The 24908-nt window shown below is 46.7% G+C and overlaps 1 protein-coding gene across 11 annotated transcripts in view; it reads left to right on the forward strand.

The window, feature by feature from the left end:
* Positions 1 to 14117, forward strand: part of Pecam1 (platelet and endothelial cell adhesion molecule 1) — a 70882-nt gene extending 56765 nt beyond the window's left edge. For 5 of the 11 annotated variants that reach the window (XM_047544288.1, XM_047544287.1, XM_047544289.1 and 2 more), the window contains 3 exons: positions 697 to 753; positions 8320 to 8342; positions 13072 to 14117. In XM_047544288.1, coding sequence (XP_047400244.1) covers positions 697 to 753; positions 8320 to 8342; positions 13072 to 13101 — 110 coding nt within the window. In that variant the 3' untranslated portion in view covers positions 13102 to 14117. The remainder of the gene's footprint in view (positions 1 to 696; positions 754 to 8319; positions 8343 to 13071) is intronic. The other 6 variants (XM_047544294.1, XM_047544291.1, XM_047544296.1 and 3 more) reach the window with 3 other exon arrangements.
* The last annotated feature ends 10791 nt before the right edge of the window (positions 14118 to 24908 follow it).

Consider the following 24908-nt stretch of genomic DNA (forward strand, 5'->3'; position numbering starts at 1 on the left):
GTGTGCATGCCCATAGGTACACAGTTTGTGTGTACCCACTGTGGGGTGTGACCATGTGTGTCTACACACTGAGTATGAGTGTGTGTAGACACAGTGTGTGTGTGTACATGTTTGGTTTGATCCACACCCCAGGTTGGTGGTCGTGTGCTCTGTTCTGAAAGGATCTAACCCCAAGGATCTCAGCCCCAGTGCGTATTAGAATCCCCTGGGGAACTCTCAGAGGCACCAGTGCCAGGGCACACCCGGTTCAGTGAGACTCCAGCTACCCGTCAGCTCAGATTGGAAGTGAGCCAGTCCTCACAGCCACTGAAAATGCCAGGCTGCACCCCAGAACTCAGGACCCGGTTCTGCTCTGGGCTCTGGGGGATGGGGGCAGAGCACTGGCACAGGGTTGCCGTGTCAGGGAAAGGGGGTGGGTTGCCGAGCTGAGGGCTGCAGGCCTGTGCGGAGCCCCTCACCTTGGCCCCTCAGCTCCAGGGATCCTCTGCACTGGTGGCCCTGCCCCACAACAGCCTGTTGACCTCCTGCTTCCAGCCTGTGAGTGACACTGGTTAGACTGGGATCTTCTGAAGTCAAGGAATAATGAAGTTACCGGTGCTTCTGGCTGTGGCCACTGCTGGGGTGGGTGGTGGTACAGCCATGGGCAGGCCTGGGACCCAGCATCAGCTACTGACTTGTGCCTGGTCCCTTTTTCAGCTCTGGAAACAAAGGGGACAGAGACGGTGTACAGTGAGATCCGGAAAGCCGACCCCAGTGAGTGAGGGGCTCCTGGTTCTCTTGAGGTGGGGGGCTAGAGTCACAGATGGGGCCTTGGGAGTGGGCAGGGGAAAGAGGAAGCAAAGGAGGTTGAAAAGGGCACCACCTCTTGTACCAGATTTTCTTTCTCCCCACCACCTGCACTGCTGTGTATGACGTCAAGGAGCGCTTGCCAACCCTGAGAGAGGCCACGCTGCACAGCCCAGGTGAGGCCAGTGAGCCTCCCTGCTCCCTCGTGGGCTCCCTTTGGGGCCGAGGCTCCCCAAGGCCTTCGACAAAGGCAAGAGCTGTGCTTTGAAGTTGCTCAGGAGCACCAGGCTTTCCCGGAGTGGCCTGCTTTGGGGCCGGGGTGGGCTAACGCATCTCTTCCACTTTCTTTGCTTTCTGCCCAGCCTGGAGTCAGCCCCCCTCACCCCCCTGCTTCTCCCTGAAGAGCACCTTTGAAATTGGGGAAGCTGGGGAAGCACCCCCAAATTGCACTTTTCATAGAATTATTGTTTTCACTTCTGGTGAAATGAAATCCACAAAGGCCTCTTTTAAATTCTGAAAGTAAATCAGCATAAACAGGCATAAACAGGGCTGGGGATGTAACTCAATGGTTGAGCATTTGCCTATCATGGACAAGGCTCTGGATTCAATCCCCAGCACTGCAAAAAGGAAAAAACCCACAGAGTTGCAAAAGTCATATACTTTTAGCTCTGAATCTCTTGCTTTGCACAGTAGACCTCTGTGTAAGTGAATTCTTTGAAATGGAGTCCTTAACACAGCTGAGGAACAGCTGTTAAAAGTGGTTACTCAGGGCTGGGACTGAAGCTGAATGGTAGAGTGCTTGCCTCACACATGTGAGTCACGGGATTCAATCCTCAGCACCACTTAAAAATAAAGATATTGTGTCCATCTGTAACTAAAAAAGTATTTAAAAAAAAATGTGGCTATTCAGAGTGGTCCATGAACTAGCAACAGCAGCAATCTTGGCCAGGCCCACATCTGCTGAATCAGATTCTCCAGAAGCTGAACTCAAGCTCTTAGGGTTTCCTGATGTTGCCCACATTTGAGAAGCACTTTAAAAAAAAATTTTTTTTTTCTTTTTGGTACCAGGGATTGACCCCAGGGACCCTTAACCACTGAGCCACATCCCCAGTCCTTTTTATATTTTATTTAGAGACAGGGTCTTGCTAACTTGCTAAATGCTTTGCTAAGTTGCCAAGGCTGGCTTTGAACTCACGATCCTCCTGCCTCAGCTTCTCGAGTTGCCAGGATTACAGGCATGCACCACTGCCTGTAAAGGAACCATTCAATGACCTGAAGAGCCTACTTTTTATCTCAAAAAGTGATCATTCATTAATTCATCTTTTTTTTTTTTTTTTTTAAGTATATTCATGAGGAGAGCAGAAACAACCACTTGTGGAACTTAACACTTAACCACTTGTGGAACTTAACACTTTTGAAAACCTTTGCTGGAGAATTTTTGGTTCAAGTGCCTATTTTTTTTTTTAACATATTCAGAGCTATCAAAATATAAATTCAGAAATAAATGCTCTACCACTGAGTTACATCCCCAGCTGTGTTTATGCCTTTGGGTTGCTTTTTCTATTTGTCTAGTAAAACAGAAAAGTCAAAGGTGAGGTAGAGTTCAAGGCTGAACCCATTGGTCAATTGCATAAAATGCCTCATCAGTTTCCTAATAGTTCCCTGGATTGCTCACGCTCTTGGGTCAGTGCTGAAATATTCACTTTCAGTTGCTTCAGTTATTACAAAAGCTCTTATCTGAGCACTTTCTGTATGTACTAAGTGGCCTATGCACATCATATCTTTTCACCCTCACAACAAATCCCGTTTTGCAGAGGAGACAAAAGGGGTGGTTAGAACTTGCGATCTATATACCATCCTAACAAGAAACAATAAATTTATAAAGTAGGTGACAAAAGAAAGGGAAAGGGGCTTGAGGCTTCCAAGGGGAACAAACGGGAAGGTAAATATCTGGGGAAGTCAATAGAGTAAGGTTTGCTTGTCCAGGTTCATCTTGGCACCAGCTTCTCCATCTTCATGGCCCTGAAACTTCCCTGGGAGGAAGCCCCCATGTCTCAGAAGTTCCTTCTTTTCACCTGACAAGGAAGCCCTGGGGAGGCTCCTTTTTGCATCTGTTGATTTTTCTTTGACTGCAGCTCAAAATAAGCCAAAGTGGCACATTTTGGAGTGGCCTATTCTGATCTCCTTTAGGGCAGCCAGCTGATCAAGCAGGTTCTCTTGGGGTCCCATGGCTGGTTCTAGATTACTCAGTCCTGGGCTGTCACAAACTGACTCTCCTCAGGCTGTAACACCAGCACTGTAAGAACCAAATCTTGTAGGGATTCGAGGTGGGAAGGAGACAGGGAGCCCCTGTTCTGGTGCTGCCACTTACCAGGTGTGTGACTTCCACCCAGATGTCTCCGCCCCCAGAGGCTCAAATTCTTCACCTTCTGAACGAGGGTGGTATTGAGTGAGAAAGGGGAGTGAGGTGGGATCTTGGGCCCTGGCATTCATTATTCCAAGCAGTCAGTGTGTTACCCCTACATGTGGCGAGCATCATTCAATACTTTAAAATTGCCGGAGGAACTCAGGTCCTAGAGAGTTCAGTACCTCGTCCAGAATAGGACTAGTCTCTAGACTCACAGACCAGGGTGCCCAATCACCCCACCTGAGCCAGGGGAGAAGCAGGCAGTGAGGGATCCCGGTCCCTCTGCGGGCTGGTCTCTAACCTGGCAGGTCTGTAACCTGCCCAGGTGCCAAGGGTAGAGAGAGCCCTGAGTCTTGCATGGGCTGTAGCCCTTGTGGCCTGCAGCTTGCCTGAAGCTGGTGCCCCCAACCTCATCTGGAAGGCTTGGGTCCTGGAAGTCAGGGGGTTTCCTGGTTCCGAGTGTTGCCCCTCAGCCATTGCTCAAGGAGAAAAGACCACAGGCCACACTGATTCCTTTTTGTTTCTCTTCCTCTTATTTCTTTCCTCAGTTCCCTGAGTGAAACTATCTTCTCTATAATCCCCTTTTCTCCACTCCCCACCCCAAAACAGTGTCCCTGTCTGCCTGGGGGAAGCCAGATGATTGTCCAAGGAACCAGTTGTTCAGTTGCTGATAATTCACCCACCTTGGGTCTCTCCCTCTCTCTTCTTTAACATTCCTTTACTTATGTAAAGAGCTTATGAAGTACAATCCTTTCTCATGGACCCTTCAAAATCTTTATCATTCTTCAAATTCTTCCACAGCTGCTTGCTCTGGGTACGACTCTGCATCTCTCTTCTGTTCCATGTGAGTTTTGCTCTCTGTACCCCAACTCCCTTCAGGTTTGGAGCACCCCTTCCTCTTTTCACAGTTATAGGCAACATTTATTGAGCACTCCCTGGGCGTGAGACTTCAGAACCCTCACTTAATCCTCAAGGTCAGCCGACAGTTGGTGGAGGCCTGATTATCATTCTTCCAACAGTTGATGGAGGCCTAATTATTATTCCTGCTCTAGAGATAGGGAAAACAAGCCCAAAGTTTAAGTAATGTGTCCTTGTCCCACAGCCAATGACAAAGCAGGGATTGAACCCAGTGGAGCCTGGCCTATGGTGGTACTCTTCAAACTCTTCCCGTTTCTTCTCTGTGCTGCTAAACCAACTGGATACATGCTTCTCCATTGCCCATCTTTCTTGCTTTGATTTCCAGTTACCAGCTTAACTGGAGAATCCAACTCTATCTACTTTAGAAATTAAGAATAACATCCTTGTGTGACCTGGTTGAACCTGGGCAAGTCACAGACCCTCTCAGGGCCTCGGTCACCTTCTCTGTGAAAAGAGGCGGAAGGGCCATACTCTGAATCCATGGTTCTCAAGATTTGTTTAAAACACAGATCGTTGGGCAACCCGCACTGGCCCCGCTGCTGAATTTCTGATTCAGTGGATTGCAGAATTTGCATTTCTAACAAGTTCTCAACCGCTGCGGGTGCTGTTGGTCTGGGGAACAACACGCTAACCATTCTGTAGATCCTCTGTGCTCCCTTCGTCCTTCTGATTGTGCCACACAGGTGCTGCTTCTTGTTGAAGGTGTGGGATCTTTCTTGCTCTCCCAGAACGCTGGAGCAATTACTCAGGGTTGACTGACAGGAAAAATCCAGAAACAACCTGTGTATGTGGCAGGGGCTGACTCCCAACAACATAAAGGGCCCCGTGTGATTGGTGGCGTAGACACATTAGTGGGCCCACTGGGTGGGTGCAGAGCTGGGCCTTAGGTCAAGGTCACATCCCTTCTTCTTGTTCTGCACCATCTTCTGGTGGCAGGACTTTAGCATTGGTTATTTTGGGAAATGGCTCATAGGGCGTAGTTCTGACTCTTAAGCCCCTTTTCTCCTGAGCGATACAAAGGAAAACCGCTCCCCTAGATAAGCCAAAGGGCACGGACAGCCTGCCTCCAAGGAGCAGCTCCAGGGCGGGGTCTGGAGAGACTTTTGGGGACAACTGAGGAGGCAGGAGTCCTCGCCGGGAGCTCACAGCCTGTGGGAAGCACCTGGTCTTTGCAATCTTGCTTTAGGCTCTAAACTTAGCTTGCTTGCTTTTAAAAAATTGTTCTAAAATATGCACAACACTTGCCATTTTCAACGTTCAGTGGCATGAAGTCCAGTCACATTTTTGGGCGACCATCACCACCATTTCTAAGCCTTTTCATCTCTCCCCAATGAACCTCTATACCCCAGAACCAATGACTCTGCTCTCCCCTGGCCTCTGTCTATCATCATTCTGCCCTCTGTCTGCCTAAATTTGGCCAAACTCACCAAAGTCCCCTGGTCCTGGGGACTGAACCCAGGGCCTATGCATGGGAGGCAAGCACTCTACCAACTGAGCTACATCCCCAGCCCTTTAACTTTTTAACCTTTCAAATGAAGTAGTAGTCAAACCAATGATCTTGAATTCCTTCCAATCATAACATTCAGAAAGTCTCAAGGTCCTGGCTTCTGGAAGTAGGGGTCATTTGTCTTTGCCTTGGTCACCCCAGACCTGTCTACCTGAACACGTCGAGGCTGCCTGGGGGATTATCACTTCTAAGTTAGTTTGTGGGTCCTTTGGAGCTGATTCTAATCCTTAATCCGCCCTTTGACTCTACGACCCCATAGATAGTTTCTCCTAGGCCCAAGTTTTCCCTCAAATCTGAATGAAGTTCTGCATCTCAGGAGCAACTCACTGTGTTCCTGCTGCGTTCATGTTGGCCACCCTGGGGGGCCATTTCCTGTTGTGGCTATTCTCAGCAAAGCCACCCTTGGCATATGGGATGGCAGGGGACATGGTGAGGACCAGGGGTTCCTCCTCCCTGAGAAGCATCGTGAACGTCTGAGTTTCAGGCACAGAGTGAGCCGTGGACGGCTGAGCAAGCTGATCCTCAGGTGGGGAGGGGACCCCGTCTGACTCAACAGATAGGGCTAGTGCCTACCGCAAGGAGCAGCCACAACAGGAAATGGTCATCAGGAAAGAACCAAAGAAAGGAGGCCTCTGGGCCAAGTCCCCCCTGGAGGGAGAGAAGAGCACTTGAGAGTCAGTCCCCACCCATCCTGTAAGGCCCCAAGCCAGCCAGGTCAGCAGGCACTGCCAACCTGTCCCCCAGGGTGGTGTTTCCTCCTTCAGCATGCAAGATGATTAAGAGAAAAAAAAAAAAAAAAACCTGCAAAAAAGGTGGATGCTGTAGGGTGTGGTGGCGCATACCAGGAATCCCAGCTACTCGGGAGGCTGAGGCAGGAGGATCCCAAGTTTGAGGCCAGCCTGGGCAAGCCTGTCTCAGAATTAAAAATAAAAAGGACTGGGTATATAGCTCAGTAGTAGACTACTTGGCAGCAAAACAAAACAAAACAAAAAAATACTGCCCCACAAATTCTATTTTTCTGTTGGTTCTATTACCAAAAACTACACATGGACATGGACTTGGTATTCCATTGGTATTATCAGCGTATCTGAATTTTTAGTGTTCCATGCTCAAATTGTGTTTGGATACATAGCCTCGATACCCTTTCTCCCTTGTGTCTGATTCCAGAGCTCTTGTGACTGTGGCAGAGCCAGTGCATGAGCTCCTTTGGGTCCTCTCAGTCAGACTTGGGTCAGGAGGTGCTGCCCACGACCTCGCTCAATGTGCGGAGGTGACACTATACTCCACTTGGTGGCTGGGCTGACTCATCCTTGCTATTGTGTCTGCCTTTGGCCCAGCCAGGACAGAAGAGGGGCCTCTTAGGAACTTCTGGCCCTTTTCCTTCTAGAAGTGTGATATGATGGACTGGGGATGAACCAAGGCCCCCTTAGGATGCTTCCCTTGAGAAGGATCGAGGACTTGGAGGGGGCTTATGGCCCTCTCACTCTTACCTCTACTACTCTCAAGAACAGTAAATGTCCCCAGCACTCACATCTCTTCTGGGAGCCTTCCCCAGGCAGCTGATGAGGTTTCCAAAGCTACTCTGTCTTCAGGTCTTTGTCCTCAGTGGGCTTTCTGGAGAATCCACCCCAACCATGGGCCACTGACCATTCAGGAACTCTGGTATGAGTTAGGGCCTGGCCCTACTCAAAGTGGCAAACTAGTCACTTGTCTCTTAGAGTGAAAACCACCGCTAGCAGATGCAGGCAGAGACCACTCACCCTCCTCGCGGAGCTTTCTGTCATCTTTGACTTCTCTCACTCTCACTCTCTTCTTCCTGGTATTTGGTGAGGGCCATTGGCACGATGGTGGCCTGGCATGGCCAACTGCCCTCCAGGAAGAAGACAATGCGGCCTTCCAGGGAACTGAGATGAGACTCCCCAGGGGAAGGGGAAGCAGGGGTCCTGCCTTCCAGATAGTATGGCTCTCTATGCCCAGAGCCTTGGCCATGTATGTACGTCCCGCTCAGTTGATCCCACTCTTGGGAATAGGCAAAGTCGTATGAAATATGGAAATATCTTTACTCCCAAAGAAGATACTGATGGTATTATTTGAAATAACAAAAACCTAGGAAGAACCTAACTTTTTAAAGTAAAGAAATCGTCAAGTAAACAGTTTCACATCCACTTAACAATTGTGATGTAGCTACTTTAATAATTATGTTTACGAAAGTACAATGAAATACGTAGAAAGTCATGTTACATACAAAAGATAGGATATAAAATGTCATATTTCATACAACTGTAACTGCCCCCTCCCCTCAAAAAACAATGCCTACTAATAGCAGAAAATTACAGGGGAAAAGTGTCAGTGGAATTCAGAGCGTGAGACCAGGGATCATTTTCATTTTCTACTTTCTCCTTTCTCATTTTCAATATTTTTCCTAAAAAAAAAAATGTTACTATTTAAAAAAAAAAAACTGTTAAAAAGAGGTGCCCGGGGCTTTATGGACCTATCTCATGGAGCTTGCGGTTCCCAGGGAGCCTGTTTGTGGGTAAAGGAGCCGTGAACCTGAGCACCAATCCAGAACATGGCCTGGTGTCCCCTCTGTATCATTGTCCCCACCCTCTTTCCCCAATCTGCTCCAGCCCCTGAGAGCTGGTGGGGAAGCCCCCGTGTGCTCTTTGCCATGCTTACTGATATGTTATCCTTTGTTTTGTAGATTTCATGGAAAACAGATATTCTGTAAGTACGCACTTCACATATATCATTTTAAAAAGTGCTCCATGGAGCAGTGAAATATTTCCTGACTCTCCCAGGGCCTGCTTTCCCCGACCCCCCCCCCCACCCCCACGCTGTTTTAGACCAGGAACCCTGAGTTCCTCTGATTAGCCGGGGCCAATTCTGATTTTGAATATTTTCTTCCACTATTTCTATCATTACATCTCAGCCCACATAGGAAAGGGGACCCTGGAAATCATCTAATAAGATTGGGAATCCAGGGTACCTATTGCTTCCCCCTTGCCTTCCTTTTTGGTACTGGGAATTGAACCCAAGTTCTCTCTCTCTGTCACTGTGCTATATCCCCAGCCCTTTTTACTTTTTATTTTGAGACGGAGGCTCACTGAATTGCCCAGACCAGTCCCAAACTTGCAATCCTCCTGCCTCAGCCTCCCAAGGAGCTGGGATTATAGGTTTGTGCTACTATTCCCAGCTACTTTTTTTTTTAAGAAAGACACAGAGACCCAAGTTCAAACTGTACAGAGACCTGTCTCCTACTATTTTCCCACTCTCAACCTTTTTGCGAGCTACCCAGCAAAGCAAGAGTTAACGGGGCAGCTATTCTCTTCAGAAATGAGGAATTTGCCTCATAAACTGCTTCTTTAAGTCTGGGAAGAACTTCCAGCAAGGTTTCTGCTAGCCCTTCCAGTGGGCCCCTGGCTTCCTTTGTTTTGCCCAAGTCTGAATTCTTGTAAAACAGAGCTTATTATGCCTTTGACAGACAGGAAGCCACTGACATTCTTTTTATGGAGGAAAGCTATCAATTTAAGGAAAAGAGAAATGAAATGGATGTCTTTCTCTAGCCTACACCCACCCAGACTCCTGAAATCAGAGACCGTGGCATTGGAAAAGCAGGGAGCCCTGTTTATAGATGAGGAACCTGAGGGCTGCATTGATGGAACTCCTGGCCAGCATCACCCAGGGCCAGGTCTCTAGGCTCCTGGCCAGTGCTGTCCACAACATAAGACTCCCTGTAAGAAGTAAAGTCACTGTTCCAGTAATAGTGGCCTCCAGAGAGTGAGATCTTTGCTCCCTAGCCAGTGTGGGACCCTGATAAAAATGTGTTCTTGGGCTGGGGAGATAGCTCAATTGGTAGAGTGCTTGCCTTGCAAGCATGAGGCCCTGGGTTCAATCCCCAGCACTGCAAAAAAAAAAAAAAAAAAGTGTTCTCTGCTGTGATAGACATAATGCAGGATCAACATATTTACTTTGTCTTCCATCCAAAGGGACTCCCTGGACAAAGTTTCCAAGCTCCAGTTCAGACAGAACTTTCCCTTTTCCCGTGGGCCCCAAAATTCTGCTCCTACAAAGCTCCCTAGAGCTCAGCCAGGCTGGTCCCATCCCCTCGTTTGGCAGGAGACAGGGGGCTCCTGGCTATCGGGGATGGAATTTTGAATCTTTAAGCGAGTGGATTTTGTTTATAAAAGAAGCAGGTATAGTTTCCCTAATAATCAGCCTGAGCGCGCAGGTCAGGAGAAAATTAATTGAATCGCCTAACAGGGAAATGGGAGGGGAGTTCCTTCCTGAAATCAAACCTGGCGATCATTCCCCTCTTGTTTAATGGCCGTTGCTTCTGAAAACATATTGGAGGAAATATCTGAACAATGAGACAGCCACTTAGCCAGCTACTAATTTGGTATTGTTTGACTTGCTTCAATGGCACATTCTGACTTCATTTTTCCTCTGCCATTTTTGCCTTGTTTATAAATTGTGTTTGTGGCCAATGCAGACAGATAAGTACAAGAGAACACCCTGTGCCTGAGTGAAAGGGGTGAATCTGAACCTGCAAGGGTCTTGGGATCTTGAGGAGAACCTGTTTTTTTACGGTGGGTTGGGGTGAGGGTGGCATTTGCCAGTGACAGCTCACTTCCCTCTTTCTCAGGGCCAGCAGGCAACTGAGCTGCACTGGAACTTGCCCAGGAACAGAGTTCAAGAGACTGGAGAGTGGGTTCTCCAGCTCTGCAGCCCTCTTTGGGGTGACCCTGTGCTCCCCAAACCTGAGTTTCCCTGTCTACAAAGTGGAGATGATCAGCAACAGCATGATAGCAACAACAATAATGACCACTTATTAAAATATTTTTCTTTTGGGGGGACATGGGAGGAGGACTAGGGATTAAACCCAGGGCTTCGTGCATGCTAGCCAAACACTTTACCACTGAGCCACATCCCCAGCCCTTTTTATATTTTACTTTGAGACAAGATCTCACTAAGCTGCTGAGGTTGGCCTCAAACTTTTGATCCTCCTGCCTCAGCCTCCAGAGTAGCTGGGATTACAGGTGTGCGCCACCATGCCCAGCTCTAGGATTTTCTTAGGTCTAAAATGAGAAGTAAACCACCATAAGAGTTAATTGATTATCCACTTTGAAGTTCTTTCCATCAAACACTCTGGAAAATAGTAAGTGTGGTCAGGGGATTTACTTTATTGGACCCTGTAATGCCCCTGCCATGCTTGGGGAATTGCTTACCTGAGGCATAGGATTCAACCTTTCAAGCTTTGACTTAGGAATTGGAGATTCACATTCAAACTCAACTTCCCCCTAACAAGCTGCATAGCCATGTCACTTTGAGAAAACTTCTTAACCTCTCAAGACCTCTGTTTCCTCGTCTATAAACTGAGGACATAAAAACTCCTTGCCTAGTTGTTGCAAGGATTAAATGACCTCCTGGCACAGTCTTAGTAGATGGGAAATGCTCAGAGTACTTTCTAGAAGTAGAAATTAGAGATCTCAGTGGAGGTTAAAAGGAAAATGCCCCTTGAGGGGGTCCACATCGCGTTCTGGCTGTACTTGGGAGGCTGACAGCTGGCCTCTGATTCAAGCACAGCAAGTCCAGTCCCTGGGTGAGAGCATGTTAACTTTTACTTCACAATCCCTGAGGCCCTGCCGACTGTGGTCCAGCCCTTTCCGTTTCTAGTCTTGGTCCTGCAGCAGTGCCCTGGGCACTATCTGCCCCAGAGAGGGAGAGTGGAGGTGTCTAGGAAGCGACTTGGTCTGGGGCTGCAGAAAGACTGAACGCCAGGGTCACGTCTCCCTCCTCGGGGCGGAGTGGAGGAAATGGTAGTGGGTAGCTGCCGGCCCTGGTGAACCTCCAATTCCCTGGGGCCAACACAGCTCTTTTGCGCCACTTGCCCGGGGTTCTCCTAAGCACAGGAGGAGCCAGAGCCTTGACCTTCTAACTGTAGCCCCTCAGCTGGGTATCCTGTTCTAAAAGGTTTAGATCTAGCAAGGCCAGAACAAAATGGAGGCCCTATCCCATCTCACCCTCAGAGAGCAGGTGGGCCTGGCCATGGAGCACCCAAGCTCAGGCAATCCTACATCCTCTCTTTTTTTTTTTTTTGGGTGCTGGGGATTTGAACCCAGGGCCTTGTGCTTACAAGGCAAGTACTCTACCAATTGAGCTATCTCCCCAGCCCCCCTATATCCTCTCTTGCTCCTGCTTCCTGAATTCCATCAGTAGCAAGGAGTCCTATGCCCATGAAGGTTCCAGAAGAGTGGACTCAGATGCTTCCTGCTCTTCTGGGCCCTCTATCAGCCAGAGGCCCTCTGCTCCAGCATCTCCCAGCATGCTCTGCTCCTTTGTCCTGCAAGCCTCTTTCCACTTCTGTGATTCCTCTGCTGCCCAGGTCGGGGCTCTCTAATTGCCTCTGAACTCCCGCAGTTCGTTAAGGCTGCTCTACTTCATAGTAGCGTGATTTATCAATAATTGATAGAATATAAAGTTCCTGAGGGCAGGTTCTTGCATCCTCAGCTTAGAAAACAGTGCTGGGTCAGATAAGGGACCAGGCAAATGGGAGACAGGAAAGTGACACAAGTACCTTTGAATCAGTTAAAGAACACTAGAAGAAGGCATGAGGAATCTTTTATATATATATATAAAAAAAAAAACTTTTTATTATGGTGAAATATACAAAACCTGAAATTTATTATTTTAACATTTAAAAATGTATATAATTCAGCCAGGCATGGTGGCACCCACCTGTAATCCTGGTGACTTGGGAAGCTGAGGCAGGATTGCAGCCTTGAGGTCAGTCTGGGCAACTGAGCAAGACCCTGTCTCAAAAGGAAATTGAAAATAAGGACTGGGGATGCAGCTCAGAACACCCCTGGGTTCAATCCCCAGTACTGAAAAAATAAATATATATAATTCAAGGGCTGGGGATGTGGCTGAATGGCAGAGTACTGGCCTAGCATGTGCATGAGGCCCTGGGTTTGATCCCCAATCCTGAAAAAAAAAAAAAAAAAAAAAAAAAAAGAGGTATAATTCAATTGTATTAATTGCATTCATGATGTTGCTGTGCCACCAACACCACTGTCCACCCCGGAACTTCTCGTCATCCCTAACTGACACTGTGTGCCCATTAAACTGTAACTCCCCAATGCCCCCACCCCCGATCCTGGCAACCACTGTTCCACCTTCTGTCTTTATAAATGTGATAATTATTGTACATCATATAAGTGGAATCATTTGGCATTTGTCCCTTTATGCCTGGCTTATTCCATTTAGCTTAATTTTTTCAAGGTTCATCAAAATGTATCAGGATTCCTTTACTTTTTAAAGACAGAACCAAATCTGTGGCAGGGTAGTACCGGGGTCTGAACCCAGGAGGACTCTACCACTGTGCTACTTCCCAGGGCGATCAATCTTTAATCCTGAGGGGTGTGACCATAGCTTGTGTTGTCTCTTGTCACTACAGAGAACGGAAGGCTCCCTTGACGGGACTTAAGACCATGAAGACAGGTGCTCATTCCTGAGAGGACATCCACGTCCCCAAGAGGAGCAGATGCTTCCTGTGTTCCAAGAGCTCTGTGCATTTATTTATGACCTGCCCTGCTCCCAGCAACCTAGCAATTCCTCAGGCCGAGCCACCAGTTCTTGTATCCACCCTGCTGCGTTAATGTTGGGTGTAAAGAAATTAGGAGGGGCTGTTTATTTGCCCAGTGGCCCTCCTTCCAAGTTGGAGCATCCTTGCAATTTGGAAGAGCAAGAGGAGGTTCAGGGTAAACAGGCCACTGGGATATTCTGAAACTTGAATATTTTGTCTTGTACAGAGATTCAAAAAAAACTTTCCCATGTACCCTCCTACACTGAAACTGGTTTTGTTTTATAGTCAGTCACTTCTAGAGAATGGCCTGGTTTGGGGGCAGCTTGTTTTGGGTATTGTTTTTTTTCTTCTTTCTTTCTTTCTTTCTTTCTCTTCCTGTGGTCCTTCAAAAGCCCATAGCTCTGGGTAGTCCTTGTCCTCTGGAAGTGCACACTGCTGGCCATACAGCTTCTCTCCGTCCCCTCTGTGACCTCACTGGCCATGATGGGGAAATACTGCTGCTTGGGAGCATCTCCTTTGAAACACCAGCCTGAAGATGAGGTTCATCCAGGCGACGCTCATGACCAAAAATGAAGGAGGAGCAGGCCCCGGGATTCTGAGCTCTCTTCTCTTCTACCTTGCTGAGGGCCAAAAGACGAGACGATGGTTGCCTACAGCGGATAGTATTTTCAATAGAAAAATGAAATGTGTATTTTTCTTACTAATTTTTTTTTTATTTATTCCTTACTTTAAAAAAATGGTCTCCTGAGGTCTCCAGATGGTTTTGAGGGGGTCTTGGGAGCGTGGAAGCAGGCCGCGGCCGTCGTGCTGCGGAGTACACACACCTAACCAAGACAGCCTTCCCTGTTGGCCTCGGTGACGCAGCGGCGGGGGCCCTGAGGGGTGCTCTATTAAATAAATTTGATCTTTACTCTTCACGGATCTGTGAAATGTCATCTTCTGAAAGGTCACATGCAAATGGGACACCTGTAACACTCCAAGCCTCCTCGGGCCTCTGGAGCCACAGAGAGGACCAAGCTGGGCTCATTACCAGTTGTACCTTGCATAGACCAAGGGCCCATGTGGCTTCAACGGAGGTCAGGGTCAGAGGCAGTGTGAGTCTCAGACTTGGAAGTCATTAAAACCCGTCAGCGCGTGGCTTAGTGTTCACTTCCCAGCTGAAGACTCTGGGGCCATCCCTAGCACACCTGGTTGTCAGATTTAGCACAAGAAAGTTTAAATGAATACATAAATCCAAGGCACCCAGCACCCAGGACTCAGCACAAAAATTTTAAATAAATACATAAATCCAAGATACCCAGTTCAATATGAATTTCATAGAAATGACAAATAAGTTTTTTTTAGTGTGAGTCTATCCCATATAATGGTTGGGATATACTTATACCCAGAAAATAATTCGTCTGCCTGAATTTTAAATGTAATACACCATCATTTGTTTTATTTGGCCACCCTCTTGGCAGGGCACACTCCTCCCTAACCCCCCAGTCCTCAGGAACCATCCTCTCTAGTGACCTCGGACTTCATTCCTCGCCAGGTCCAGTCCTTCAGAACACCCCTGCCCCGCCTGGCTGGCCAGAAAGGTACCGGGAAGTCTGAGTGTGCATCTGGGCTCTCCCAGATTCCAACTGCTGAAACTTGAAGGAGCCGCTTAAACTCCGAGCTTCCATTTCCTTTACTCTCAAATGAAGAGATTAGACTAATGACTATTCATATTTGAGGGGTTTGGCCGGGGGGGGGGGGATTGAACCCAGGGAAGTTTAACCACTGCGCCACACCCCCAGCCGTTTTATATTTTATTTTGAGAAAGGATCTCACTTGAGTTGCTTCGGGCCTCGCTAAGTTGCTGAGGCTGGCTTTGAACTGGCAATCCTCCTGCCTCAGCCTCCCAAGCCGCACCACTGGGATTATAGGCGTGGGCCACCATGCCCGGATACATTTGAGAATTTGAAACTCCTTTGAAAATATGATGAAAGTCAGGGATTCTTACTCCAGCACAAACTATCACAAAAATATTATACATTCCCAAGGTTTGGGGACCTGGACTCAGGTTCAAGCCAAAGGACGAGATGACGATTGCACAACCTTGAACGACCTTCAAGTCCGACATGTCCATCACTTGGGGAGAGCCAAGAAGAGTCCCTGTATCAATGTTTTAGTCCCCTGCCAGAGAAAGGTCACTGGCAGGAACACCCTGTTGATGGAATATGCATGAGTTTAAATTCTTTCCCTCTGTCTATTTCTGAGGACGAAATCACACCAGCAGGGATCTTCCTGAGTTGATTTAATGGTTAAAAAAATGATCTCATCCCAGGACCCTGACTTCAGCCTCCTGAAGTAGCTCACATAACGAAGCACGCAAGCCTGAGCAGGTGCGCAGAGGGGCAGGGGAGCGAGGCGGGCAGCTTTCTCGGCAGGGGACCTCATTTGTTACAGCTCTGTGTAGTAAAATTTTATCCCTCTTCTGAGGACCCACAAGAAGTCAGTTGCTCATTTCACCATCATTTACTGGCCCCACCAATGTTCATTGATTGACTATCTGAACTAGACTCAAGATGGGCAAAGTGACCCCAAAGGTCAATGGTCATTCATTAAAGCAAAGGTTCTTAACCAGGGTGGTTTTGTCCCCCATTGGTCACTGAACAGTGTCCAGAGACATGTTTTGTTGTCCTGACTGGGTGAATGTGCCACCAGCCACCGGTGGTTGGTGGGTAGAAACCAAGAATGCAGGTTACCTCCCACCGTGAGAGGACAGTCACCCACAAGTCACCAAGTCCAAGATGCCAGTAGTGGCAAAGTTGAGCCGCCCTGCATGGAGGCTTCCTGTTATTCATCTGTTTACCCAAGAAGTTTGTACCCGTCACACCCTGTGCTCAGGACACCGAGCTGAGTGTTGGGTAGGAGGATGGTAAGGCTCATGTGGCCCCCGCCCTCCTGGAACATGCAGAGACACAGATGAGCAGCACCCATGACAACACAGTGTGACAGGGATCTCGGGGGAACCAAAAAGTACAGATGGGGGGCACGTGGAAGAGCAGAGGGCGGTCAGGAAAAGTTCAGGAGGAAGTCGGGTCTAGTGAAAGACCTGAACCAACTGAAGGGCACCAGGTGGGGGAAAGGTAGGGTGAGGAGCTCAGCAGACAAAGGGAGAAGGTTCTAGAAGAACCAGAGGCAAGAGAGAACATGGTGCTTTCAAGGAATAGCAGGACAGTCTGTCAGTCCCTGGGTCTTGCCACATGATTCAACGAGTCCTCTTCAGAAGGTTGCTGAAGTTCCCTGGGACTTTCTGCCGAACTCCCACCTGCATCTCAGAGGAGATGACAAGGTGAACAGGAGGGAGATGTCTCAGACCCCCACAGGCTGTGAGAACAGCCTCCAAGCTGAGAGCCTCAACCCAGGGTCTAGCGGGTGGAGGACCAAGTGGGGCCTGGCGTCTGGGAATGCCCTGAGAGTAGGGGCAAAGAATGGCGAGGGCGTGCAGTTTTCTGGCAAAAAAAAAAAAAATCCATAGCTTTTATCCGTTTCTCAGAGGGAGCCATGATCCAAAAAAAGGGTTAAGGACTTCTAAATAATTAAAACCTCTTTTGGACACCGTGTGATTTGATGTCAGCTAAAATCTCCACAATAGTGGTTAATACATTTCCTATCAAAGGGTCTTCTTTGGGGCCGGGGGTGTCACTTAGTGGTAGAGTGTTTGCCTAGCATGTGTGAGGTCCTGGGTTCCATGCCCAGCCCTGAAAAAAAGAAAGTGGTGGGGGGCCAGGTCTACTTCAAAGACAGTCTTTCATCCAATGTCCCCAGCAGGACTTGACTTGCTTTCACAAAGTTGCTCAGAGTAGCTGAGCATGGTGGTGCATGCACCCCTGTAATCCTAGCAAATTGGGAAGCTGAGGTAGGAGGATCACAAGTTCAAAGCCAGCCTCAGCAACTTAGCAAGACCCTATCTCAAAATTTTAAAAAAAGAAGATCTAGGGATGTGGTTCAGTGGTAGTGAACCCTTGGGTTTTATCCCCAGTACCAAAACAAAACAAAACACCCAAGGTGCTCAGCATAAGAAAACACGTGGTAACCTAAATGTCCTTCCAAAGGCAGTCCTCCCCTCTCAAAAGTAATGAACACTTAGCCTGACCCAGAATACCAAAGGAACAGGCAATAAACTTATTGAAAAGCTTCATAGTTTAAAGTATTTCTAAAAACCTGAATCGTCTCTTCATATGGATTTCAAACCTCAGAAAATAGACCATTATTTCAAAATGAACTTTGACAATAGAAGGGAAATATTATTTCTATGTTCAGATAAGATGAAGGATGCTGGAAAGCAAATAAAATTCTTAAAGAAAAAGGTAAGTTGGAATAGGAGGCTGACCACCCGTTGACTCAGAGACCTTGGAGATGCCTCTTCTGCAAAAGAAGGTGTGTTTTCTTTCCCCCAAGGCTGCCATAACAAATTATCTCAAGTTAGGTGGCTTAAAACAGCAGAACTCTACTGTCTCATGGTTCTGGACACCAGAAGTCTAAACTGAGCTGCTGGTGATGCTACACACCCCACACAGGCTCTTGGCTTCTTCTAGAGCACATCGGTCACTCTGGTGCCTGCCTTGGTCATCAAGGGATGTCCTTCCATGGATCATCCAGTGTCTGTTTTCATATGGCTTCTTAAAAGAACATCAGTCATGGAACTGAGGGCTCACCCCATTTTAACAAATTACATCCAAAGACACTGTTTCCAAATAAGCTCTCATTCTGAGCCTCCATGTAGATGTGAAATACTTGGGGCGGGGGGGTGACATCATCCTACTCAGGATAGGAAGGAGTGGAAGGACTGAGCTCACATCTCACAGCTCAGACTTTCTGTTTCTAAGAAGCTCGTGTAAATGGGAAAGTGTGAAGTCAGTGGTTTGCCCTCAAATAACAATCTCAGCTTCATCTCTGGAGCCTTCTCAAGCTGCACTTTGGTCTCTTGGGCTTTGTCGCCACGTCTCTGAAATATGACCGTGTTTCTCTCTCTGATTTTCTCCGAAGTTCTCCCTCACTTTCAACTCTCTCTGCTCTCTCCTTTCCATTCCTCTTCCTCCTCCATTTCATCATTTCCCTTTTTTGCCCCCTCCCATGAACTGGCCAGAACAAGACTGAAGGTTATGCATTGCTAATATTTATGGATGAGCCTTATATTCCCAGTGATTTATTTTGAAAACCAGTGCATGGAATATTTTGTATTGTTTTTTCTCTCTTTAGGAAAGGGGGTAAAAAGCCCCCCAAAGCCTAGAACTTGTTTTCTACATACAATTGACCCGTGGTGGATTATTTTTCCAAGGACTCATTGGATTCATTAGGAAAAAGTCCCCAGTTGCTGCCTTACTTCCTTCTGATCTGGGATGTGCTAGTTTTCCTGGAACCTCTTGGCACGGGAGGATCTGGTTTAGTGCCAGAAACTGTTCCATTAGTTCCTGGTATACCAACCCTCCCTCCTCGGGGATTGAGTTGTTGGGGCCAGAATTTGCAGAAGGAGGAAATCAGTGTAAGGGACTTCTACAGAGTCTGGGACTGGGTCCTGGGAAAAGGAAGAAGAGTTAATCTCAGTGCCTTCCAAAGTGAGGACAGACCCTGAGGCAGGATCTAATGCCACAGGATATTGATTTAAAAATGTATGTCCCTGCATTGGGATTATTGGGCTATAATCCCAGGTACTTGGGAGACAGGAGGATTACAAGTTCAAGGCTAGCTTTAGCAATTTAACAAGAACCTATGTCAAAATAAAAGACAAAAAGGACTAAGGGTTTAGTTCAGTGGAAATCCCTGGGTTCAATCCCCAGTACCATAAAATACTAAATATAAATTTAAAAAAAAAAAAAAAACAAAAAACACCATGTCCCCAGCCCTTTAATTTTTTATTTTTAGACAAGGCCTTTCTAAATTGCTGAGGTTGGCTTTGAATTTGTGATCCTCCTGCCTCAGCCTCCCAAGCCACTGGGATTATAAGCATACGCCACCGTGCCTGGTGAGACTTTTAAATTCTTTTGCAACCCTGGAGAGGAAGGTATTTTCCAATAGAGGTCAATTGTCCCAATAGCCTGGAAAAATGAGGAATCAGAGACAGATTATATTTCATTATGATGATGAAGTCATGTGATGTTTGTTGCACACCACGTTTGGGGTAGGTAGGCCATGGCTCCTAATTCGAGGTGAGCACTCTACCAACTGAGCTATCCCCCCAGCCCTCATGGCTCCTAATTTGAACTTTGAATCACACTCTTGGGGGCTGGTAGGTAGCAATGGGTAGCAGAGTTGGTAAGCGAGCCTAGCCAGCACTCAGAGGACTCATCTTATTGAATATTTTTGCAAGAAATTCTTCTTAAAGAGTTTATAGTCTCCATTAAAGCCCAGATCCTGTAGCAGGTGCAGAGGATGCAGCAGAACACCTGGAATATATGGTCTCTGGAACTTATGGTGCTTTGCTCAGAAAAGTCAGATTTTCCAGTCATGTTTGTGCAGGGGAAAGTTGCTAGAATGTCAAATGTTTATAGGGTCAACTCCAGTTAGTGTTAAAGATCTACTTGCAAAGTGGATCCCCAGATCGGAGAGACTTTGAACTCATTGCAAAAGGTCCTGAAATGCAAGGGAATGTATTCTTTTTTTTTTTTTAATTTATTTTTATTGTAAACAAATGGGATACATGTTGTTTCTGTTTGTACATGGAGTAACAGCATACCATTTGCATAATCATACATTCACATAGGGTAATGATGTTTGATTCATTCTGTTATTTTTTCCTCCCCCCACCCCTCCCATCCCTCTTTTCCCTCTATACAGTCCCTCCTTCCTCCATTCTTGCCCCCCCCACCCCCTTTTATGTATTATCATCTCCTTATCAGTGAGATCACTCGTCTTTTGGATTTTTGAGATTGGCTTATCTCACTTAGCATATATTCTCCAATTTCATCCATTTGCCATGCATGGGAATGTATTCTTATCAACCTACAAATGCTAAGTGGATAATTGAGCTCACATGAGGGTCTTTGGTCAACTCTTTATGTTAAAGTCCTTATACTTGAACAGTATGGGGTCCATTGGCAGGAGAGTAGAAAAGAACATCTGCAGTGGAAGCTCAATAAATATTTGTGGAATAAATGAAAATCCCGTTCATGAACTGCTGTGACTCTATGTTTATCAAAAATTTGAGACTTCAGATATTTGTAAAAGATACTCCTAGATATGTTGAAACTATCTCTAGATTCTCTAGTTCTCATTTTTTTTTTTTTCACAGAACTAGTTCTCATTTTTATGTTCAGTTTGGATCATTACAGTATAATTCACCTGAACCACAAAGCAAAAAAGAATTAACTTTATACTCTCTTTTTTTTTTTTTTTTTCAGTACAGGGAATTGAACCCAGAGGCACCCTACCACTGAACTACATCTCCAGTCCTTTTTTAAAATTATCTTTTATTTTGAGACAGGTCTCACTAAGTCGCTAGGCTGGCCTCAAACTTACAATCCTCCTGCCTCAGTCTCCTGAAACACTGGAATTATAGGTATGCACCACCACACCTGGCTATTCTGTTAGTCCTCTTAGTCTTTGCAGATAAAAGGATTATATTCTTAAACCATGACTTTGGGTTCTTGTGGCGAACCTCATCCAATTTGGGACCCAATAGACATAGGGTTTTCTACCACTAAATTCCTCCTGGACATGGGTCCCTGCTGAGACCTCAGGTTTTCTTAGGTCAGACAACAAACACTATGTAGTTCCACGTGCTTCCTGTTTAACTTCAGCTGCCAAAGAATGTAGAGCCAAGTTCTGCAGCCCATTAGCGTAATTAACAACCGCCAAGAGCCTGTTCCATCAACTCCCTCTTCCTTTAGATAACATCCCCCCCATCTGATTCCTCACTACTCCGTCCTATACTAACCTTTCTCTTGTCAGTGCTTCCGATGTGTTGGGGAAGGGCCTAGCATCAACTATAAAAATTAAAACTAGAGCTTTAGAAATTCACTAGTAGAAACAAGTCCAACTTTTAACTCATGTTCATTTGGGTGACTGGGAATAATGTCCCCGCAGTCTGTGAGGACTTGGACGGGTCTTCTTCTAACCCAAAGACCTGAAGCTCATTTCTTCATCCATAAAGTGAGGGGATTGGTTCCATTCTCTTGACGGTCCTTTGAAGTTTCATTCATTCAGCAAATGTTTCTTGTACACCTACTATGTGCCAGACACCTTTCTGAATGCTTGGGATAGAGCAGTGAAGAAAACAAAGGTCCCTTGCCAGGTGGAACTTAGCTGCCTGCAGAGGGAGACAGAAATAAACAACAACAGATAAATAGATTGTGACATGTGAGAAGGTGAGGGCTAACCCGAAAAGAGTCAGCAGGCTGTGGGAGAACAGCGGGCAGGGTTAGGGGCAGGTGGCAGTACTCAACAGGGTGGCCTGGGAAAGCATCCTTAAGAAGATGAGATCTGAGCAGACTCCAGGTTGCTGAGGGGTTTAGCCAAGGCACAGGGTATGAGGGAAGCGATTTCCAGGCAGAGGGTCAGCTAAAGCAAGGGCCCTGTGGTACTGAAGCAAGGAGGCTGAAGGTCGGAAAGGAGGAGGAGAGCAATAGATCAGCCCAGCTTTGTTGCTGACTACGACATAAAAATAAAAGCTGCCTAATTATAGACAGATACATTTCTTCAAATGCAATCATGTGGCAGTGTTAGAAAGGCAGATCTCTAGGACACTGCACATCTACCACAGCAGAATCCTGATTAAGGAGATCCACAGGCGACTCACATTCGAAGCCCTGCTCGAAAGGACACCACGTGCCTTTACAAAGGCATGGGCACTTCCAACATCACAGGCTTGATTGACTCAAAACACGTTTGCGTCCCTCAAATTGTCCTTTCGCAAGGGCTTTTCAGGACCACGGCCTGCTGAGAGCGCCACCTGGCGGCGGCATAGACGAACTTTCCGTTTTCAGGAAAAAGCTCTCACGTTGAATTTGAGCAACGTTTCAAGTAATTATACTTTTACCACAATTGGCTTGGACTTTTCAAATATTTTCATGTTAGAAAAGATCAAAATTGGTTGAGAAACTTCTCTAGATTAAAAGGGACGCAAGAATCTAGACACAAATGCAACACCCAATCCTGGATCAGATCCCAGATCTGAAGCGGGGGTGGAAGCTATTAAAGGACATTATTGGGGGGCTGGGGAGATAGCTCAATCGGTAGAGTGCTTGCCTTGTAAGCACAGGCCCTGGGTTCGATCCCCAGCACCCCAAAAAAATTATTCAATAAAAGACATTATTGGTCCAAATGGAAAAAATGAGTATGGAATGCATATTAGATAAAACATGGTATTCACGTTAAATTTCTCCAATGTGATAATATATTGTGGGTATGCAGAATGTCCTCATTCTTGAGCAATACATGAAATATTAGGAATTTAGCATCATGCCTGAACCTTTCAAAGGATCCAATAAGAATTTAAATACTTTTAAAAAATACACTGTGTATTCACACGGAGAGAGAAAGCAAATGGGTAAATGTTAACAACTAATGAATTTGGATTAAAGTTTGCAAGTGGTCTCATGCTATTCCTCATACCTTTATAAAAGCTTAAACTTTTCCAACATTAAAAAGAGGAAGAACTACCATCTTTGGGTACACTTTAAGTCACAAAGAGTTGCCTAAGAAAGAGACTTGGGGGCTGGGGTTGTGGCTCAGTGGTAGAGCGCTTGCCTAGCATGTGTGAGGCGCTGGGTTGGATTCTTGGCACCAAATACATAGAAAAAATAAGCTTCGTCAACAACTAATAAAAATATTTTTTAAAAAAGAAAGACTTGGGATCTCTGTGAGTTGGGCTGTATAGCTACAGTAACCCTGAACTCCCTCTCAATGGTTCTCTTGTTTCTCTGGCTTATTTCTCTGAGAGAAGGAAGGTCAAGCCCATGGGCAGGTGAAAAAGGAAGAGACGGCGTCCTTCCTGCCTGGGGTACAAAGGAGTGGAGGTAGGAGATTGAACCCCTATTATTTTTTAAAATTACTAATTTTTTTAGTTGTAGATGGACATGATACCTTTATTTTATTTATTTATTTATTTATATGCAGTACTGAGGATCGAACCCAGTGCCTCACACATGCCAGGCAAGCGCTCTACCACCGAGCCACACTCCCAGACCCTGGACCCCTATTTGTTTTAAAAGGAACAATCGTCATGATCAAGAGTTAATATCTATAAGGGAATGACGTTCATTGCAGTTACAAGTTTTTTTATTCTTCTGCTATGGGAGATTGATCCCAGGAGTTCTCCACCACTGAGCTACATCTCCAGTTGTAAGTTGCTGAGGCTGGCCTTGAACTTGGGATCTTCCTGCCTCAGCCTCCTGTGTTGCTGGGATCACAGGCATGTGCCACCACGCCCAGCTCTCTTATACTTATTTTCTTGGCAAGAATCGGTCTTGCCAAAGGCAACGCCGGGTTCACGTGCATTACTGAGCACGGTGTGGAAGGAGGGGCAGCTGGTAGACCAAGGGAAAGGTCTAGGTAGAAGAGCAGAGGCCGCCCGTTAGAGGTGGACAAGTGAGGCAGAATTGCTGCTGTTCAATTGTGGATTGTCCTCCTTACTCTGGGGGTTCGGTGAGGGGGGGGGCATGGGGATGGTCCTTGCTGGCTTGGGCCCAGGTGCACAAACCCAGGAGAATCTTTGATTCTTTAGTGGATGTGAAGGGGGACCCCATAAAGGGACCCTGTCTGCTGGCAAGTTCCCCAGGAGAGCCTAACACTATCCTTCAGCACCTTCCCATCTTGTAGTTCTCTAACTCAGATGATTGACATCTCCAGCTCCTCATGCTGGCCGCGCCCAGAATGAGAAAATAACGGAGCTTTAGGAACAAAATAAGATATACACCCAGACCTGTTGTCACCCTGGCTTCCCCTAGGGCTAGACCCTACCCTAGTACAAACGGTTTAGGAGGTCCTTTAACTCTCTATCCTTCTTATGCTAGTCACTCAGTTTCCTTTCTTTCCTCCCCCTGTTAACCCAGCAGTGCCCTGCCCAACCTCCAACTCTTTGCTGAGCCGATAACCAAATCAGAAAATGACAACTTACATTGGTATCCTGCTTCACAATGAACTGAGCTCTTTCAAATAATGATCTCAATTAAGCCTTACGCTATTGTGTGAAGACAGGATTATTTCATTTTATAAACGAGGAAAATAAAGTTCAGAGAGGTTAAGCAACTTGCCCAAAGTCACATGGCTGGTTAAGGGAGACACAACCAATCCACTTCTCTTCCCAATACCCAACGGCTTAGAGCAGAGGTTTGCAATGTTAGCTGCTCATTGGAATCATTGGGGGAGCTTTCCAACTCTCAGGTGCCTGAGTCCCACCCCTAGAGATCCTTATTGAATTGGTCTAGGGGGAAATTGGATTTTCCCCTGTGGTTTTTGAATGTTGCCCAGGTGATCCTAATATTTAGCTAGAGTCAGGCACCACTGCTAAGCACGGCCCCTCCAAGACTGTTTGGGCTTTCCTGGCAAACTCAAGGAACAACACTCTTTGCTCTTTAGGAATACAAGAAATGTTGGATGGTGAGTTTTTTGTCCTGAAACTTCTCAAAGTCACAAAGCTCAACCTGGGAGTCCTCAAACCAGACTGACCAGGTAGGAGAGAACCCCAGGAGAGGGAGCCAGGTAAGTAAGTTTATTCTGAACTTCAGGACTCCTAGACC

Source organism: Sciurus carolinensis, chromosome 3, assembly GCF_902686445.1.
Source record: "Sciurus carolinensis chromosome 3, mSciCar1.2, whole genome shotgun sequence".
In the NCBI taxonomy this organism is placed as follows: Eukaryota; Metazoa; Chordata; class Mammalia; order Rodentia; family Sciuridae; genus Sciurus; species Sciurus carolinensis.